The sequence below is a fragment of the Doryrhamphus excisus genome, chromosome 13, assembly GCF_030265055.1.
Source record: "Doryrhamphus excisus isolate RoL2022-K1 chromosome 13, RoL_Dexc_1.0, whole genome shotgun sequence".
In the NCBI taxonomy this organism is placed as follows: Eukaryota; Metazoa; Chordata; class Actinopteri; order Syngnathiformes; family Syngnathidae; genus Doryrhamphus; species Doryrhamphus excisus.
Window position 1 is genome coordinate 12,750,213 of NC_080478.1, and position 16,616 is coordinate 12,766,828.

Below are 16,616 nucleotides of genomic sequence, written 5' to 3' on the forward strand. Positions count from 1 at the left end.
GTGGGAGGAAACATGGCTAATGTGTGAAGTTCATATCAGTAAAATTGCAACCATTCCGAAGCTTGAGGGCAGTGTTCTGTCCCCCTTAGTTGAAATGTCTGCACACCATCTATACATGCTTCAAAGTGATCACTGCCCTGCCAGTATGGTATAGACTAATGTTCTTTTTCTCCTCTTTGTGTATTGTTGGAGCTTTATTGAAGTTGCAGGGGAGATCTGTATTAACCAAAGCTGGGTGGAGAAAGTCTTTTTAAGTTTGGTTTGCCTGGAGGCTTTTTGTCTGGTGGGAGGATATGTGGGCGTTCGTTTGTTCATCAAGCATTGTTATGCGCAGCTTTTTTTTTTCAACTCATCAAAGCAAAGGCACACTGAACTTGTGACTTTCAACACAATTAAAAAGCCTCACTCCTTTTAAACCTGTGACAAGAATTAGTAATTGTGTGTGTGTGTGTGTGATGATAAAATTTTGTGCCCATTTGTTTAGTTCAATGCGTGTGAGAATATACTCACGCTCACTGTAATCTAGCCCATGAATTGAGCTCATGCATTGTTCATTTATGGTGCATCTCACCACTGGCAGTTTGTGAGGGCTTGTGAAAAGAATGATTTCACTTCCACCTGCATTTGAGGTTCAGGTCACAGTAGTGTACATTACAGGTGATTTTTGATTTACGATTGCATTTTTAAATTTCCCACCATTATATACGTATATTTTCCGACCATTGATCAAGGATGAACTATTTTAATGTAAACATACATTTGTTTGCTTTTCAAGACCTATTATTATTATTATAGGTTTTATTAAGTAGGTAATTATTCAGTGTATAATTATGCAATATATAAAATGGTCAGATAGATTCACTGTAAATTAGCGAGGGCTCTCTATATATATACACACATACTGTATTGTAAATTACATAAATATAATAAATCCCTGTCCATGCAGCAATGTAGATGGTCAGTATTTTTCCTTTTTTTCACCCCACCAGGAAATACACACAAATGCCTTGCAGCAAAGCGATGATATACTTCAGCATACTGTCGGGTGTGTATATTTTGTATTTCAGAGTGGCTGCAGCTGCTTTGGTCATCCTCTCTGCCTCCTTGTTTTCAGCTTCATTTCCCACCCTAATGATGATTCAGAGGCAGCCTAGCAGCTGACACTGGGCGGCAGAAGAGGGAGGGTGAGGGTGTAGGAACTACAGTAATGACAGCAGTGAAATAAAAGATGGGAAGGTAAGGAAGGGGTCACAGCGAGGAGGAATATAAAGGCCAACATGGGATAGGGTGAAAGTTGGACTTGGGACTGGAATACTCCAGAAAAGGCAGTAGTTATATATAAAGAGTCAAAGGTTCAGTATTGTAAACTACTGGTTCATGCTTTCATGAAAAAATGAACTGCCGCAATTTCCTTTCTATGTGGCCTTAACTGAACTGTAGAAATCAAATACATTTTACTCGATATTCTAATTCATTGAGATGCACTAGTACCGTATAGAGATTTTGAGAGCACATAGATATACGTATCATTCATTAAAGGAAATCTCTCATGGGCACGAGGCCTGGGATGATAGTAGATTAATTAATCACAAACTAATCGTATGAACGCAATCATTTTGTCGGCCTCAATATACTGCCATGTACATACATATGTCTGTTTTCATATCCTGCTTACAAACAGGCAAGAAAAGGGTTCACTTTGTGCATTGGTTTCAGCATTTGTGTGGTTGTTCCATAACCCGTTTGCAGTATATTGTCATGTATGTTTTATATTTCTCCATTTTACTTTCCAAAACAATATTAAAATCTTCCGATCTCATGTATTGTCTCGTCTTGTGAACTGTGTCTTGTGACACCCCTGTTATACAGTATAATTCTGTCTTTTTCTAATGTGCAATATGTGTGTATTATAGTGTTACTATTTATTATTGGCCTACTCTTACGGTATTACTCTCATGTACAATTAATTAATTCAATTGTTTCATTTTTGTCATGTCTACACTCTCTCCTGTGTATATGTCCTGTGTATATGTCAAGTGTTGTATTTTATACTGGAACTTATTCATACTGGAATCAGGATAAGGAACATGATGAAGCTTCGGTCATCTCCATCTAATTGACTTTCAGCCAAGATGTGTGGTCAACAACTAGGAAATTGGTGTGAAGTGACTCCATTGTTCAGGGCACAGTGCAGGCTTGTGAAGCTATTCCAGAAGCTATTCTCTGTTGACCATGTTCTTATGGAAATGATGTATGTTGCATGTGATTGCAGCCACACTGAAGCTTGTTTTCCTCCTCCATGCAGAGCAGCAAGAACTGGCGAGCGGCAGTGGATCTGACAGGCCGTCTTCTGACTGCTCATGGGCAGGGATATGGAAAAGCTGGACAGCCCTCTTCCCATACCACAAACTCACTGCAGGTAGGATGCAGACATCTGACTTTGTTGAAGGGGTGGCTTGGCTTCACCGTATACTGTATTTTCCACACTATAAGACGCACTTAAAGGCCTTCAGAGAACACAACATAATATGTACGGCAGCGCCGAGCAAGTTCGATGCTTGGGCTAAGGTATCTGCTTTAAGTGTTTGGCGAAACCCGGCATCATTGCTGATGAGAGGGAAGCAGTCGTGTTTGATGGCAAAATTGTCCAGCTGTTCAATTAAGATACAGAAGATGAGGTACGCCTATGTATGTATTATGTATGTATTAAGTACACTTAGACTGAACATTATACGTAATGCGGTGCAGAAAATCAATTGTATTATTGAACTGTGGTAAGAGCATTTTGCATTCAGATATAGTCGTCCTTCACCACGTCATGGTTTGAACATGGCTTAAGTTTTTGGGTTCTTACTTTGCCCTTCTTACCCAGTCTCTTCTTAAATTTAGAATAAATAAATTGGAGGCTAACTATAGTTAGTTGGGTAGTGATGCATTTTGGGTTTAGATCCCAAGGTTTGGAATCCCTGCCCTAGTTAATTAATTCAAATAAATCTCTGGAACAGTCACCAATGTAATAAAGAATTTAAGAAGACCATTTGGACTGGTCTGGACCATCAGTCATGTGATGCTAGGCACTGAAATACCCACACTAATGTTCCAAGAATTACAGGTATGTTTACGAGTATATCCCACTAGGAGGATAGTGGGTCATATTGTTTTATTTTTGACTGATAATTGTTTGAATTTGCTGTGTAATTAACATGTATATATGTAGAGTTTGCGGCTAATGACATCTGAGTTTCTGAAATAGATTCTCTTAACAAAAGTGCACCAAAAATACAAAATAATCCATTAAGTACAAAACACGTGTTGGCCATCATGCTAACATTGTGTAAAATGGCAGCGTGTGTGATGCATCTTGTGTTTTTTTCATTGTTGATATTTACAAAAAAACTGTTGCATCTTAGCGCATGTACTACTGGATAATGTGGTGAGTGTGTTTTTCAGATTCCTTACATTCATAATCAGATGAGTATCTTCCATGTGTTCCATCCCGTTGTGAACATAGTGTTCACTGTGTTTTTTAATGCCATTATGGCATATATACTATCGCACAGCAGTACAACAACATGTTTTAATATAAGCTCATATAAGATAAGTCAGTATTCCTGCACATTCATGCCACATACTGTCAAATGTGATCTTATTGAAACATTTGCTGTGTGAATCAAAGGCTCTCCATCCATTTCTGATTGAAATTGTGTATTGGATGTAATTAAAAGATGGCATTCTTAGTAAATTTAAAAAAAAGTCAACAGACGGGACAAAATTTGTTGAGATCTTAATAGTTTGCATACAAACGTTATGTAATCACTTTTGTATCGCCTGACAACTCGTTTTCCAACGTCCCAGTTCGCTTGAACGCATCTAAGTGACGTCATCATTCAGTTCGCCCTGGTGGCTGATGGGATGGATATTGCATGTTTGCAAACATTAGCAAGAAGAAACTTAACACGTGGTGTTTATACATATTAGGCCATGGATAGACATACTTGCTGCGTTCGTAGTTGTAGTGACCGAGTCCGCCATCAACACGGACGACTCGAGAAAACATCCTACTATAGTTTCCCTGCTTGGAATCAGAATCAAGGGACTGAATACTCCGAAGTAACTAAGAAAAGACGGATGGCCTGGTTAGAAGCCGTACAACGGACAGACATAACATACGGCACAAATATAAATTTGAAAGTGTGTTCCAGACATTTTCACTCAGGTGAGTGACAAAGCATTACGACATTATGTGTTATTTGTGCTATGCTGCATTTCAGAGAACTGAGTAGTCAGAAACGTGAAACATATGTCAGTGTTAACTAAACTATCTTCTAGAAACATCTCGCGGCACACCACCATTACAAAAATGTATATATACATACAGTCGTGGGGAAAAAGAACACTAGACCACCCTTGTTTCTTCAGTTCATTGATCCATTTTAATGACTGGTACAACTAAAGCTACATTTGTTTGGACAAATATAATGATGCTAACAAACAATATCTCGTTAGAGTTTAATGTAAGGCAGACATAAATAAGATACCAGACATGTAAAATATGATATATCACAGCTTTAAACGCATCTTCTGAATGCCTTGCATTTGTATTTTTGTTAATTTAGCTGTTAGTATTTTTGAAAATGCTTGATTTAGGCCAAGAATATGTAAAATTAGCTAAAATGTGCATATTTCAGGCTACTAAGCAGTTTTCAACTACAAAACACAGATAATTTATTCATGTATTCAGAAAAAACGTGATAGAGTGATGCTAACTGTACTGCTAACTCTTTTCACAAAGAAAATACTTGCTTACTTTTGTACTTTTGACTAACATACAAGTTCGTACCGGTTAAGGTCCAAGGGTTTTTTTTTTCCACACTTTCCAGTCTCTAATGCAGCATATAAGGTCTTTTAGTGTAGATTTGAAATTGTTTCAAAGTGCTACTTTCATTTTAGGCATGTTTGTATGATGCTAAGTAATCACTATATTCTTTGGAAGGCAAACCAGCACATTCAATGGATGTCTTAAACCCTGACTGGGTTCCGAGCCTTCACCTACAGCATGAAGATACACCCGCCATAAAGTCACCGGATCACTACTATCACAGATTTGTAAAATGGCAAAAGAAAAGGTCAGCATCAAGACAACACACAGAATTCCAAACGCTGGGAGATGTCAAGAAACTTGTTAACAAGACACAGGCACCACAAAAAAAGGAAGTGGAAGACCCAACAGAGGCTATGGCGGTTGACAGCGTACAAGCGGTAAATCCCATAGAAGTGGCTGGCGATGTGAAAAAGGATGAGGAATTGGTTAAGGGTGTGGAAGTACCACAAGAATCGGCATCCCAGATACATCGATTTTTGGGGCAGAGCAGCTCTGAAGAACTTGCATTTTTGTTGCCAATGAGGGAGCTTTGCTGTGAGCTACACAAAAATAACATGGATGAAAACTTCTTCAAAGCCAATGCACATACCATCGAATATTACACAGGAATACCAAGCCTTGCTACTTTTATGGTGGTATTAGATGAGGTTAAGCCTTCGTTGCCAGTGTCCAAGCTGTCCCCCTTTCATATGGTGTTATTGACACTTGCTCGTCTAAGGCTTGGAATTTCAATTGAACACCTAGCACAACTCCTCGAGGTTTCATGTGAAACTATTTACACTGCATTTACCAACACTGTAGATGTGTTGTATTCATGCCTTAACTCCTTGGTACTGTGGCCCAAAAGGCATTGTTTGCAAGCCATGATGCCATGTTGGTTTTTGGAAACCTTTGGCAAACGTGTAGCCATTATTGTTGACTGCTTCCAAATGCATATAGAGAGGCAATCAAGGGTCACCCAAACACAAAGGCAGTCATGGTCTTCCAACAGAAACACACACACTGTAAAATACCTGCTTGGTATCACGCCACAAGGTGCAATAGTGTTTATTTCTAAGGAATGGGGGAGTTGTGCATCTGACATACAGGTCACCGAGAATTGCGGCCTCCTTGATGAACTGCTACCAGGTGATATTGTTTTGTCTGATCGAGGATTTGATATCGAAGACAACAAGGGCCTGTGGTGTGCCACGGTCAAAAACCATTGGCCCTCAAACAAACATCTACTCGAACCCAAGAATGTGGTAAACACACCAGCAATAGTAAAGCTGAGGAATCTTGTGAAAGGAGTGATTGATAATGTGCGCATAAAGTCTGCGATGCTACATAACAGAATACCTGCTAATTTGTATCTGCAATGTAAGGACGAGGAGGTCACCTTTCTTCACAAGATTGTGAGCATTTGCTGTACTGTGTCCAACCTGTGTCCAAGTGTTAATGTCACACTGGATGGGTCCAAAAATGTGCACATGTAATATGACAATTAGTGTATTGATATGACTTCTTTCTGCAAACGTTGTCTCTTTTTGTTCAATAAAATGTTTTAAGTGGGACACTGTTGTTTTTGAGCAATATTTGTCCACAAGCTCTACATGGATACATTATACATAGTGCCTTACTTAATTTTGCTCTCATTAATACGTGTAGCACGAATTTCTGCATTTGCCAAAAGCATCACATATTATTTTCTTATTGTAGCATCACAGTGCATTAGTCACAACTGATCAACTCTTATGCGATTTGCAGTTCTAACTTATTTTTGTGCAAATGTCGCAAAATAAAGGTGATGCTAAGATATTAGCATACATATCAAAGTAAACTTTTAGATCACTGGTACTGGTACTGGTATATTTCAACTGCATCAGGCTTAGCACCTGTCTGACTGACGTCCTTGTATATTCGGTAGAAATTGTCATCGGTTATCACAAGTCCATCGTTTCCAGCAGGTTTTTAAAGCCGTTTTTCCCCACTGTTTGTGGCACAAGGTGGTGAAAATTATTGTTTTTATGATCTGGATTTTAACTACCTCTATATTATTGACTTATTGCTTCCTTGATGACTTCTTCCACCGCAGACGCAGTAGCCTGTTTGCTAGCCTCCGGGCTTCTGCTACACCGCTACTCCCTCCTGCATGCAGGAATGAGGGTGATACAGCGCAAATCCAGTCTGTATTGATATCGACGATATGTTTGGTTTTGATATAGTGCTTAAAGTAAATATAGATATTTTGTAAAAATTGATATCAGCCAGCAAAACCACGTTTTGTGGTATAAAGTGGAAATTCACTAATTATGGTCACATTTGAAAGCAATTAATGGTGATAAACTAGGGATTACTGTGATATGATATGACCTGTTCTATGCTACACAGTTTAACATTGATAAAAACATTATGAAGCAAGCTTTACATTTTTTATTGTTTTTCAACTTTTTTTTAACAATTATAAATAATTATTTGATCCTATGCTGATTTTATAAGTTGACCCCATGAAATGAACAGTTTTGATTTTATGGTAGGTTTATATTAGCAAAGACAGAATATCTAAACTCTAAAAAGGTTTTGAGGTAAATGAGTGAAATGAGTATTTGAATCCCCAAGTACAACATACTAATAATACTTGGCTGAGAACACATCGTTGGCAAGAGAGATTTGTACTCCTCCTTAGTGATCCTTTCAAACCATGGAGATTTCAGGGCTGTCGCTTGGCAACTCAAAGTTTCAGCTAGGCCAGTCCTGGATCTTAATGCACTGCATATTGACTTGTTGCTTTGGGTGTATGGACCGTTGTCGTGCCGGAAGACAAATCCAAGACCGATTTTCAGAGAGGGGTTTGCTGGAGCCTATCCCAGCTAACTTTGCCCAACAGGTTGCTGGCCACTAGGCCAAATCTCAATCTGGTATGAGCAAATGTGGTACCGATGTTTGTCCTGAAGACTATGGTTGTAGCTCCGTTGAGATCATTTACAAGCTTGTAATTCTTGGCTGAACCCTCACCTTCTAAGAATCTTCCTTGCCCCACAAGTTGAGATCTTGAGGCTTTTGTCTTGTATTTATTCATTTTTTAAATTATAATTAAATTCAAATGCCAACAATTTGTGAATCCCTTTTATGGTCACATAACCAGTGGGATTCAGAACTATTGCTGGTTGATAGGGCATCAAATAATGATTTTATGCAATGAAATTTAAGTTAATTTATAAGGGTTTCTTATTTGCTTTGTGTTTTTGTGTCCAAATAAACCCATTATAAAATCACACACGGTTCATTTCTTTGTGAAATAATTATGTGTTTTGTGTGTGCCTGTCTTTTAGCTTTGGTTTGCACGTTTGGCCCTTCTCACCAAGCTGAACCTCTTCCAAAACGCTGAACTGGAATTTGAGCCTTTTGGCAATTTGGATCAACCTGACCTCTTCTATGAATACTACCCCACTCTTTACCCTGGAAGAAGAGGTATACACACACACACACACAATCATTGCACACTTCCATTTTGATAGTGTGTCAATATATAAATCATAGAGAGGCATGTCCATATGTTGACAATCTCACTATTTCAACTTCCTTATTTCATTTATCCTGTGTATACCAATGATCTTTTTTTATATATTGGCTGATACAGTATGTTGGTTATCTTTTTTTTTTCCCCAGCTCTTGGTATTAGCATCAGCCCCAAACTTCCATATTGGTCGGGCTCTACTTCTGATTATGGAAAAATCACTCAATCGTTCAGATCGTCCAGGATTTTGTGATGTTACAATTGCACCAATTGGACTAAATTCAACCAATCCCTGCAAATTATGCACGACCCGGCAATTTTGTCTAATCCCTTCAATTTCCCAACACATTTTCGCCAATGATATTTGTCGCTGATCAGCGACGGGTCAACTGCCTGACCAACCAAATGTGTCCCAGCATCGCCCATCCACGTCCTCACTTTCAGTTTGCCTGTTATGATTGCATAGAGGGAAATTGACATTAGGGAGTACACAGTGCAAACCTCTGTACTACCTCTGTGCACGAGAACTTTGTTAAAGAGAAGGTAATGGAGGAGATGAGAAAGGAGAGAGGTTTACTTACTTTCTCAGGCAGACAGTCTGGCAATGCAGATGGCTGCCATTCATTGCCAGAAGGCTGAGAGGAGGACCAGAGTCTTGGAGACGTTCAGAGCAGTACAGAGGCAACTTTAGTTCAACATACATGTAAAAAAAACAAAAAAAAGACACTGCGACTTCTGTCGCAATTTTTCGCAAAAACAGGCATCTGGCCTGTCTGTGTGGGCAGCTGCAAATTTCGGTGGAGCTCCAGCAGTTTTTGAATCTTGGCAGGCTTAAGCCTTGGTGGTTACTAGACATCCTACAATCTGTGGTTGTTAACAAATGCCCCGATAAGACATTCCCAACTTGTGTCTACACCAGTAGACACAAGTCTTAGATCTTCACTGAGTTAGTTGGACTTTCTCATCGTTTTCATTGAGTGTTGTCAAACTAACTACTATTGTATTTTATTAAATAAAGGCGTGCGTTATAATTCCATCCTGGATGATTACACTAAATGCCCCAATTAAGAAGACATTCAAGCCCATGATGAGAACACAGTTATCCCTTGTATATGGAGCTAATTGGTTCCAGATTGTGAAGTAGGAATATTTTTAAAAAGTAGTATAAATGTAGTATATATTCATTTTTTGAGCATAGAAAACATATTAATAACTTTCAAAAATTTTGCCATTATCAGAGTCAGTAGACACTAAATAACACCCATATAGTCACCTTTACACTTCTATTATTCTTTATTCACATTGCTCATGCACAAGCGTGCAGACCTCACAGCTAGGAGACCAGGGTTCAATTCCACCCTTGGCCATCTTGGTCTATTGGCGACTCCAAATTGTCCATAGGTATGAATGTGAGTGTGTCTATATGTGCCCTGTGATTGGCTGGTGACCAGTCCAGGGTGTACCCGCCTCTCGCCCAAAGACAGCTGGGATAGGCTCCAGCACCCCCGCGACTCTCGTGAGGAAAAAGCGGTAGAAAATGAATGAATGAATGAATGAATGCTCATGCACAGGCAACGGGATCACTGCAGAGGACACGAGGCAGCCATGGCATTCAGCATAGTATGCTAGAAAGCTAACTCGTTAGCCACCAATTTATTTATTCTAAACTTAAGAAAGGGTTTCAATTGGAGTGCGGAAAAAGAACAAAGTAAAAAGCCAAACACTTACCACTTCCACACAGAATCGGAGGATATATTTTTTTTTCCACTCTATCATGTCAGACAGGCCATGGCTGACTAAGATAATAAAATAATCTAGTGTAATGTCAGGTCTCATCGATGTTTTGAGGGAGTGATGTTCGGGACGACTGAATGTAAATATATCTATAGTCAATAAGAAGAATGCTTGTGTACGCCTATTCATAGGGATAGTCAGAAGCCCTCTAAAGACCTTAATTTGTTGTTTCCTTTTTGTTTTTTTTACAATATAAATCATATACATTGAAAATATGTTTTAATGTTTAAATCAGAATTTAGTTTTTTTTTTTTTTTATTGTCGAGAAGCTTGAGCAACTCCACTTGTCTGCAGCAGCTCTTTGCTTTAGTTTGTCCTCTTTTTACACTGCATGAATAACTCTCTAATGTATTCCCATTACTTAGTATCTGCTTCGCCCCTCGGGCTACCACAGTGAAGGCAGTTGCAGAGACACAGCTGCACACGCACACAAACACAAAACCACAACCTTTAAAAAGACTGCACTGATTGACTCGATTCTGCTCAATATTAAATGCTTTGTGCCCTGCAAGTTGCTTGCAGACAAACTGACAGGAGTTTTAATTTCTGACATCAGAAGTACTATAGAGCATTCTTCGGCCCGATGCTTGTCTCTTATCATGACGGAATTCTTTAAATGCCTTAGGTGATGACTGCCATTGTGCTACAGCTAAAGAATGTGTTTTTGTCAGTTATTAATTTTTGTGACTAACCTGTATACATTGTCGTTCAATAATTATTTGTTTGCATCCCTTTAAAATTAATATTAACAATATAAATCAATCAAATATAGATACATTATAGTTTCACATAAAATATTGTTATATTAAAGTACAGTTGTGGTTGCCCCATAAACAATTAAGCTGGTAGTTAGCTTGCTATATTATACAGATCTCAATTATTCTTGCATATTGCCATATCTCCTGGCATATACTGTATATATGAAATACTAACGGCAGTGTCATGATTTGTTTAGTTCCAAATTTGCACCGAGACATCAAAGGCTTTAAGAGTCTTAATTTTAAGCTGATGAAACTTGCTGACACCCCAAGAGCATCAGACTTAAGAATTGAGCCACAAATGGAGGAGCTGCATCCGGTCAGCAGAAAGTCAAAATTGGAGGGCAGTTGCACTTGTTAAGGTCAAACATGTGCTGTATTGTAGAGGTGGAGGTAGTAATAGAAAGTAAAACGAGGTGGTTGAGCAAGATGGAATTTGAGATACAACCAAACCTTGTTTAGCATATACTCTGCTTTGTGTGTTTTTTCGGTTAATGATGAAAAAGTACACCAACATTTTGCCTCTGTTTGGATGTTTTCCAATTAGCACACAATATGGCATGCATCTTGTCATGTTATTAATACACTGGGTGTGTGCAACTGTCCTTGTTAGCATTCTATTTGCTCGATTAGACATGGAAATAGGAACCGGAAATCAACGGTGTTTATCACATTCTCTATCAAATGCTGGCAACTGCATCTTTCTTTGGCTTCGTTTTGGTTTATTTTGCTACAGTGATCAAAAGAAAAGCACTGACTTAAAATGAGAAACACTACTGAATTCAGAAATAACTCATGACAAAACACGAAAAACGGTTTCCGTGTTGGACCTTCTGGAAAGGATTAATGATGCTAACCAAGGTTCCACTGTAGGACTCACCTTTATTTCGCTTTTTCACACGATGTCTCATGAATGATGTTGAGGCAAGAGACAGAAGGATGAGGCATGGAGATGAGTGATGGAGCTGTGCAGCACACAGAGGGAAAGATGAGAGGGTTTAATAAGCAGCCATAGATAGCTCAATGCCATCTGTACGCTCTTGCCTCCAGGGCTGTGTGCAGTGTGTGTGTGTGTGTGTGTATGTGTGGGTGGGTGGATGGGTTTGTATTCTCATCATGCACCCTTGTTTCCTCTCCCCTCTCTCCTGCAATGTCCTCATCCCACCCCTTTTCTCATCTCCCTCCTATCCCCAAACATGTTCCCCTGTCTTCCGTTTTCTCTGTATTCTCCTCTCCCTAACAGGCTCCATGGTGCCGTTCTCCATGCGGTTACTGCATGCTGAGCTTCCCCAGCACCTGGCAAAGCCTCAGGAGGCTCTGGACCGCCTGCACAACCTCAAAACTGTCTGCCTCACAGTTAGTACATGCAGTGACAAATACAGCCTTTAGATGAACACAACCATTTGCATAATAAATAGCACTTGCAAAAATGCAGTTCAGCCAAATAAATACTTAAGCCAAACTATACAAACAAGCACATATGGTCACATTTTGGAATATGCTGATTCCAGTATACGCATACAGAAATCCTGAAACGCTGTTCTGGCAGTGAATCCTTTTCTTCAACAGATCTTGGAGAACTTGGGGAAATGCTTGGCAGAAGATGGCAGCATGCTCACCCTAACAGAGGAGAATAGACAAGGTAAGTCACACGCACTTCAGGCTGCAGACCTGGCCTCGGTCCCAGACCGCATTACGCTGGGGAATTATACACACAAACCAACACTGAGGCACACCCGGTGTAGGACTGCAGCATACCTCGACCACACAAACATTTTCAACCACACAAACACATCGATGTCGAGCTCTCAAAGTGTTTAGCACCTCACTGCTTTTGCACTCGTGGTGAATATCAAAACGGTCTCTCCAGCCTTGCACGCAGAACAGATCAATACACATCAGTCTTAGCCAAGCCACTTGCATCTGCACATGTGGTGGGGAACTAGACAGACGTTATAGACTGTAATCACCACTTTTTCACAATCATCACCCCCACGCAGACCTCTCGCCCTTCAAAATTGCTCAACATAGCAATAAATCTCAATGCGGGCTGCTGTCAGTCTTTTCGGATCACTTTCTTTGTTTTTTTTTGTTTTTTTTCCGAGCACAAGAAGCGATAGAGTAAGGTTAATTTAAAGCAATGAAAAATAACAACAAGCCGATTGGAAAAAGCTGAGCTAAATGTACCAAGACATTCGTTTATAATTGGGAAAACACTGGTGGGATGATGTTTGTGTGAATACAGTGTGTGTGTGATGGCGCACTAGTGCTGCCAGTTGCTCCTCCTCTAAAAGCAGTGTAATAGCTCTACCCCCTTTCTCTCCTCCGCCTGCCCACACAGACAGCCGACAGTCAAGTCAATAACACAAGGCCATGCCTTCGCACATCAGACCCCTACTGAGTGATTAGCTCCCCTCCCCAACACATGCACAGACAGGCACACACTCACAGGTGTGCTGCAATGAATAATAATGGGCCTGCACAGAAGCTCTTCCACGGGGGGTACTGTCGGAGGGAAAGAAGAAAAGTGCCGCAGTGTCTTCCTTCCCCATCACCTCACCTTAAAATGTACCCTGTCGTGGAGAAGTTAATTAAAAAGAAAGGAGGTTTTTTCAGGGAGTTAAAGTGTGTTCAGAGCAGCGGACAAACAGATGTAATGAAAACAGGAATTCAACCTCAAACAATAAAACCTCTGCCCTGTATGCCTTCATGATTTTAGAATCTCTAAAGCTGTGGAAATCTCGTCTCAGCCGTGTCCTCTACTCCATGGCCAACTGTCTGCTCATGATGAAGGTACGTCGGTGTTTAGTGTCCTCATATGAGTGTCTAGAGTCTACGTGGGAGGGGAGTGATGCTGCCGTGTGCGTGTTTGTGTGTGTGAGCCTGGGAGATCTCTGATGCCATGCTGCTGGAGGATTCACAGTGAAATCCCCCCAGACTGACCACTAATTGGATTCTTGGTCAGTGAGAGAGCCAGCAAGTGGGAAGGGAGGAAAGGGAAGGGTGGGGATGCAGTTAAAGACTGTAGGGAGAGACACAGCGCCATCTAGTGGCAGTACGACACATCAGCGTACAAACCTTATTTCTAGGGTAGGGTATTTAATAACCTGTTTCCATTATCAAATCAAATAACCAACTATTGTCACTTATGACACTTATGCACTTTTTAACACCCTTCTGTTAAGTTATTATACAGTCATTTTTGTGTATTACTTTCTACCTCGCTAACTTTGTTGCTTCATTTTTAATTCATGTCATGCCCCCCAAAAAATATTTAATAAAATATTTCAATGTACAACTGACTTATATATAATTCTGAGACAGCAAAGTAATTTCAATTTAAGCCAATCCCAAAATGGATGACTACAACTGCACACCAAATACTTAGTGGGTGGAGCTTGGACTGTACATTCTGCTAAATGCTCAAGAGAGCATTTTCACTCTCTTGCAACAACAGAATGGTAATGTTCACAGTTAATTACTTCCAGACCAAACTGTGATGAGTAAATTTCCATAAATCAATAAATACATTAAATATATTCACTAAATCAATAAATGTCCTTTATAATTTTTTTTATAAATTATATTATATTATATATATAATATACATATATATTATATATTATAATTTTATAATATATATTATATTTATTATATTTTATATATTTTATTATATTTATTATAAATTTATAAATCAAATAATTCCACAGTTACAGCATAGAAAATGTCTTTATGACGTTCTAAAACATTATTAGAACCCTCTCAACATGAAATAGCACCCCTATAGTCATCTTTACGCTCGTATTACGTTATCATATACACAATAAGAGAAAATAAGCCATTGAAGGCATTTGAAAGACTCATGCTCCTGTCTTGCTGTAAGTATATTCCAGTGTGAGGGAAGCTGAGTGGGGGGGAGACAGGAAGTGACATCAGGGTCCCAACATTAGCTTGTCTTAGAGGTTATTATGCCTGGTGTTAGATCATTCAAACCTGCAATAAAACTCTGGTGTTCTGGCGATCAAGTCTGGTGCTTGTGTGTCGTGATTATTAACATTAACTTAGTTGGCCCGGTTCTGTTGTTCTGTTGGCATGCAGGTAGAAGGATCCACAGTGTTTTGGATACTAATGTTGATTTAGGATTTCTGTATTTTTCATTTTCCCAATTTGTGGATGTATTCCAAACACACAGGAACACAAACCCGAGTGATGAGTCTCAGCCACACACACACTAACATTTTCTCACACACACCTGTCTGACCTCGCTCCCTGGCCCCACTCAGCAGTCTAGTGAGCAACGTGGAGGTGGGAGGAGGATCACCTTGCCCTGCTATTTCTCCATATGTTTGATTAATGCTCTGTCCATAGTCCGCCTCCACTTACTTGGCTTGTCCTCCACCCGTCTCTGCCTCCTGCTATTTCACCTTTACCTTATCAGTCTCTTCATTTCAATGTGGCCCTGCCTTCTATTTCTCTGGGAAGCTCTTTCTTTTTTTTATTCAGTCTTCTCACTTTCTAACTCTCACCTGTCACACAATGTCCATGTCCCACCGCAGGATTATGTTCTAGCTGTGGAGGTCTACCAATCCATTATCCAGTATGAACCCCAGCAGAGAGTGCAGCTGCTCAGCGGCATAGGACGCATCTTCTTGCAGGTTAACACACACACATAAAACGGGCAGGAAGTAGGGAAGTAGAAAAAAATATTGACATTCCTATTTAAATCATTCAGATTGGAGATATTAAGACAGCTGAGATGTACTTCGAGGATGTGGAGCAAGCCTGTCAGACCACAGACATCAAGCCCAGCCTCACAACATGTGTTCTGATGAACAGGTATGTTCGTGTTCAGCACCTTATGTACACTGTTTGTGTGTAGTAGCCGTAAAAGAGGTTGTTCTGTCACATTTGTTGTCGGATGTTAGCTGCATCTTGCATGTAAGAATTGTGTTCTTTTCATATTTAAATGCATTCCAGAAAAGGCTGTGAATCCATCACAGTGGATACAACAAGCACTCAAATGTGTATTGCTATCCAGTACAAAATACAGTCAACACAGAAAATGAGTTTACTTCCAACTTTATGAGAGCAATTTGTGGAAGGCTCCCCCATGCACAAAGCAATGTCCACAACTGTATACTTGAAAGAACTGTATACTATGAAAGAACTTGAGAACCATGACCTCATTCCCTTTTGGCCTGCCAAGTGTTCATCTGAATGAACAAAGATTACTGTTAAAAATGCAAACATCAGACCTGTTTGTCAAGATGCTTGACACTTTAATAAGAATTATTGATTTTAGTTGTTTGGTTAAGTCTTACTTTATATAAAAAGATACAAAAATATTTACTTTTGTACATGATGCTTATATAATGTTTAAAAAAATATTGATTCATAATAAGCACTATTTGTTCATGTTGATTTCCAGGGCATTTGTCTATCTCAGTCAGAACAACTATGCTGAAGCTCATGCATCCTTTATTGAAGTTCTAAAGATGGACCCGAAAAACCCTGTGGTAAGTCGTTTTACAGCCACTGTGGAAAAATAATGCACCTCCATTTTGACAAGCTAGAACTGACTATAGGTACTGGTCGCACCAATACAGGATTTTATTGATAAATATGGATCACATTCAAACCCTCGGGCATCTTTGTGTGGAGTTTGCATGCTCTCCCCGTGCATGCG

The 16,616-nt window shown here is 39.6% G+C and overlaps 2 protein-coding genes across 6 annotated transcripts in view; both read left to right on the top strand.

Moving 5' to 3' along the window:
- The window catches only part of trappc12 (trafficking protein particle complex subunit 12), a 37,216-nt gene that overhangs the window by 6,566 nt on the left and 14,034 nt on the right, over positions 1-16,616 (top strand). For all 5 annotated transcript variants that reach the window (XR_009132368.1, XR_009132369.1, XM_058090374.1 and 2 more), the window contains exons 4-11: positions 2,306-2,419; positions 8,194-8,332; positions 12,174-12,286; positions 12,500-12,572; positions 13,650-13,723; positions 15,487-15,585; positions 15,663-15,766; positions 16,359-16,446. Coding sequence is in view for 3 of the 5 variants with exons in the window: in XM_058090374.1 (XP_057946357.1) it covers positions 2,306-2,419; positions 8,194-8,332; positions 12,174-12,286; positions 12,500-12,572; positions 13,650-13,723; positions 15,487-15,585; positions 15,663-15,766; positions 16,359-16,446 (804 nt within the window). In the remaining 2 variants the exon portion in view is untranslated. The remainder of the gene's footprint in view (positions 1-2,305; positions 2,420-8,193; positions 8,333-12,173; positions 12,287-12,499; positions 12,573-13,649; positions 13,724-15,486; positions 15,586-15,662; positions 15,767-16,358; positions 16,447-16,616) is intronic.
- On the top strand, positions 3,833-6,574 carry LOC131140183 (uncharacterized). The gene is made up of 2 exons (XM_058090375.1): positions 3,833-4,216; positions 4,994-6,574. The coding sequence occupies exons 1-2, from the start codon at positions 3,982-3,984 to the stop codon at positions 6,355-6,357; spliced, it is 1,599 nt and encodes a 532-aa protein (XP_057946358.1). The 5' UTR covers positions 3,833-3,981; the 3' UTR covers positions 6,358-6,574.

Excerpts from the sequence above, each read along its gene's own strand:
- LOC131140183 (XM_058090375.1), top strand. The coding sequence starts at position 3,982 with ATGGATAGACATACTTGCTGCGTTCGTAGTTGTAGTGACCGAGTCCGC. Across the intron at positions 4,217-4,993 it reads TTCCAGACATTTTCACTCAG|GCAAACCAGCACATTCAATG; the intron begins GTGAGTGACAAA and ends ATTCTTTGGAAG.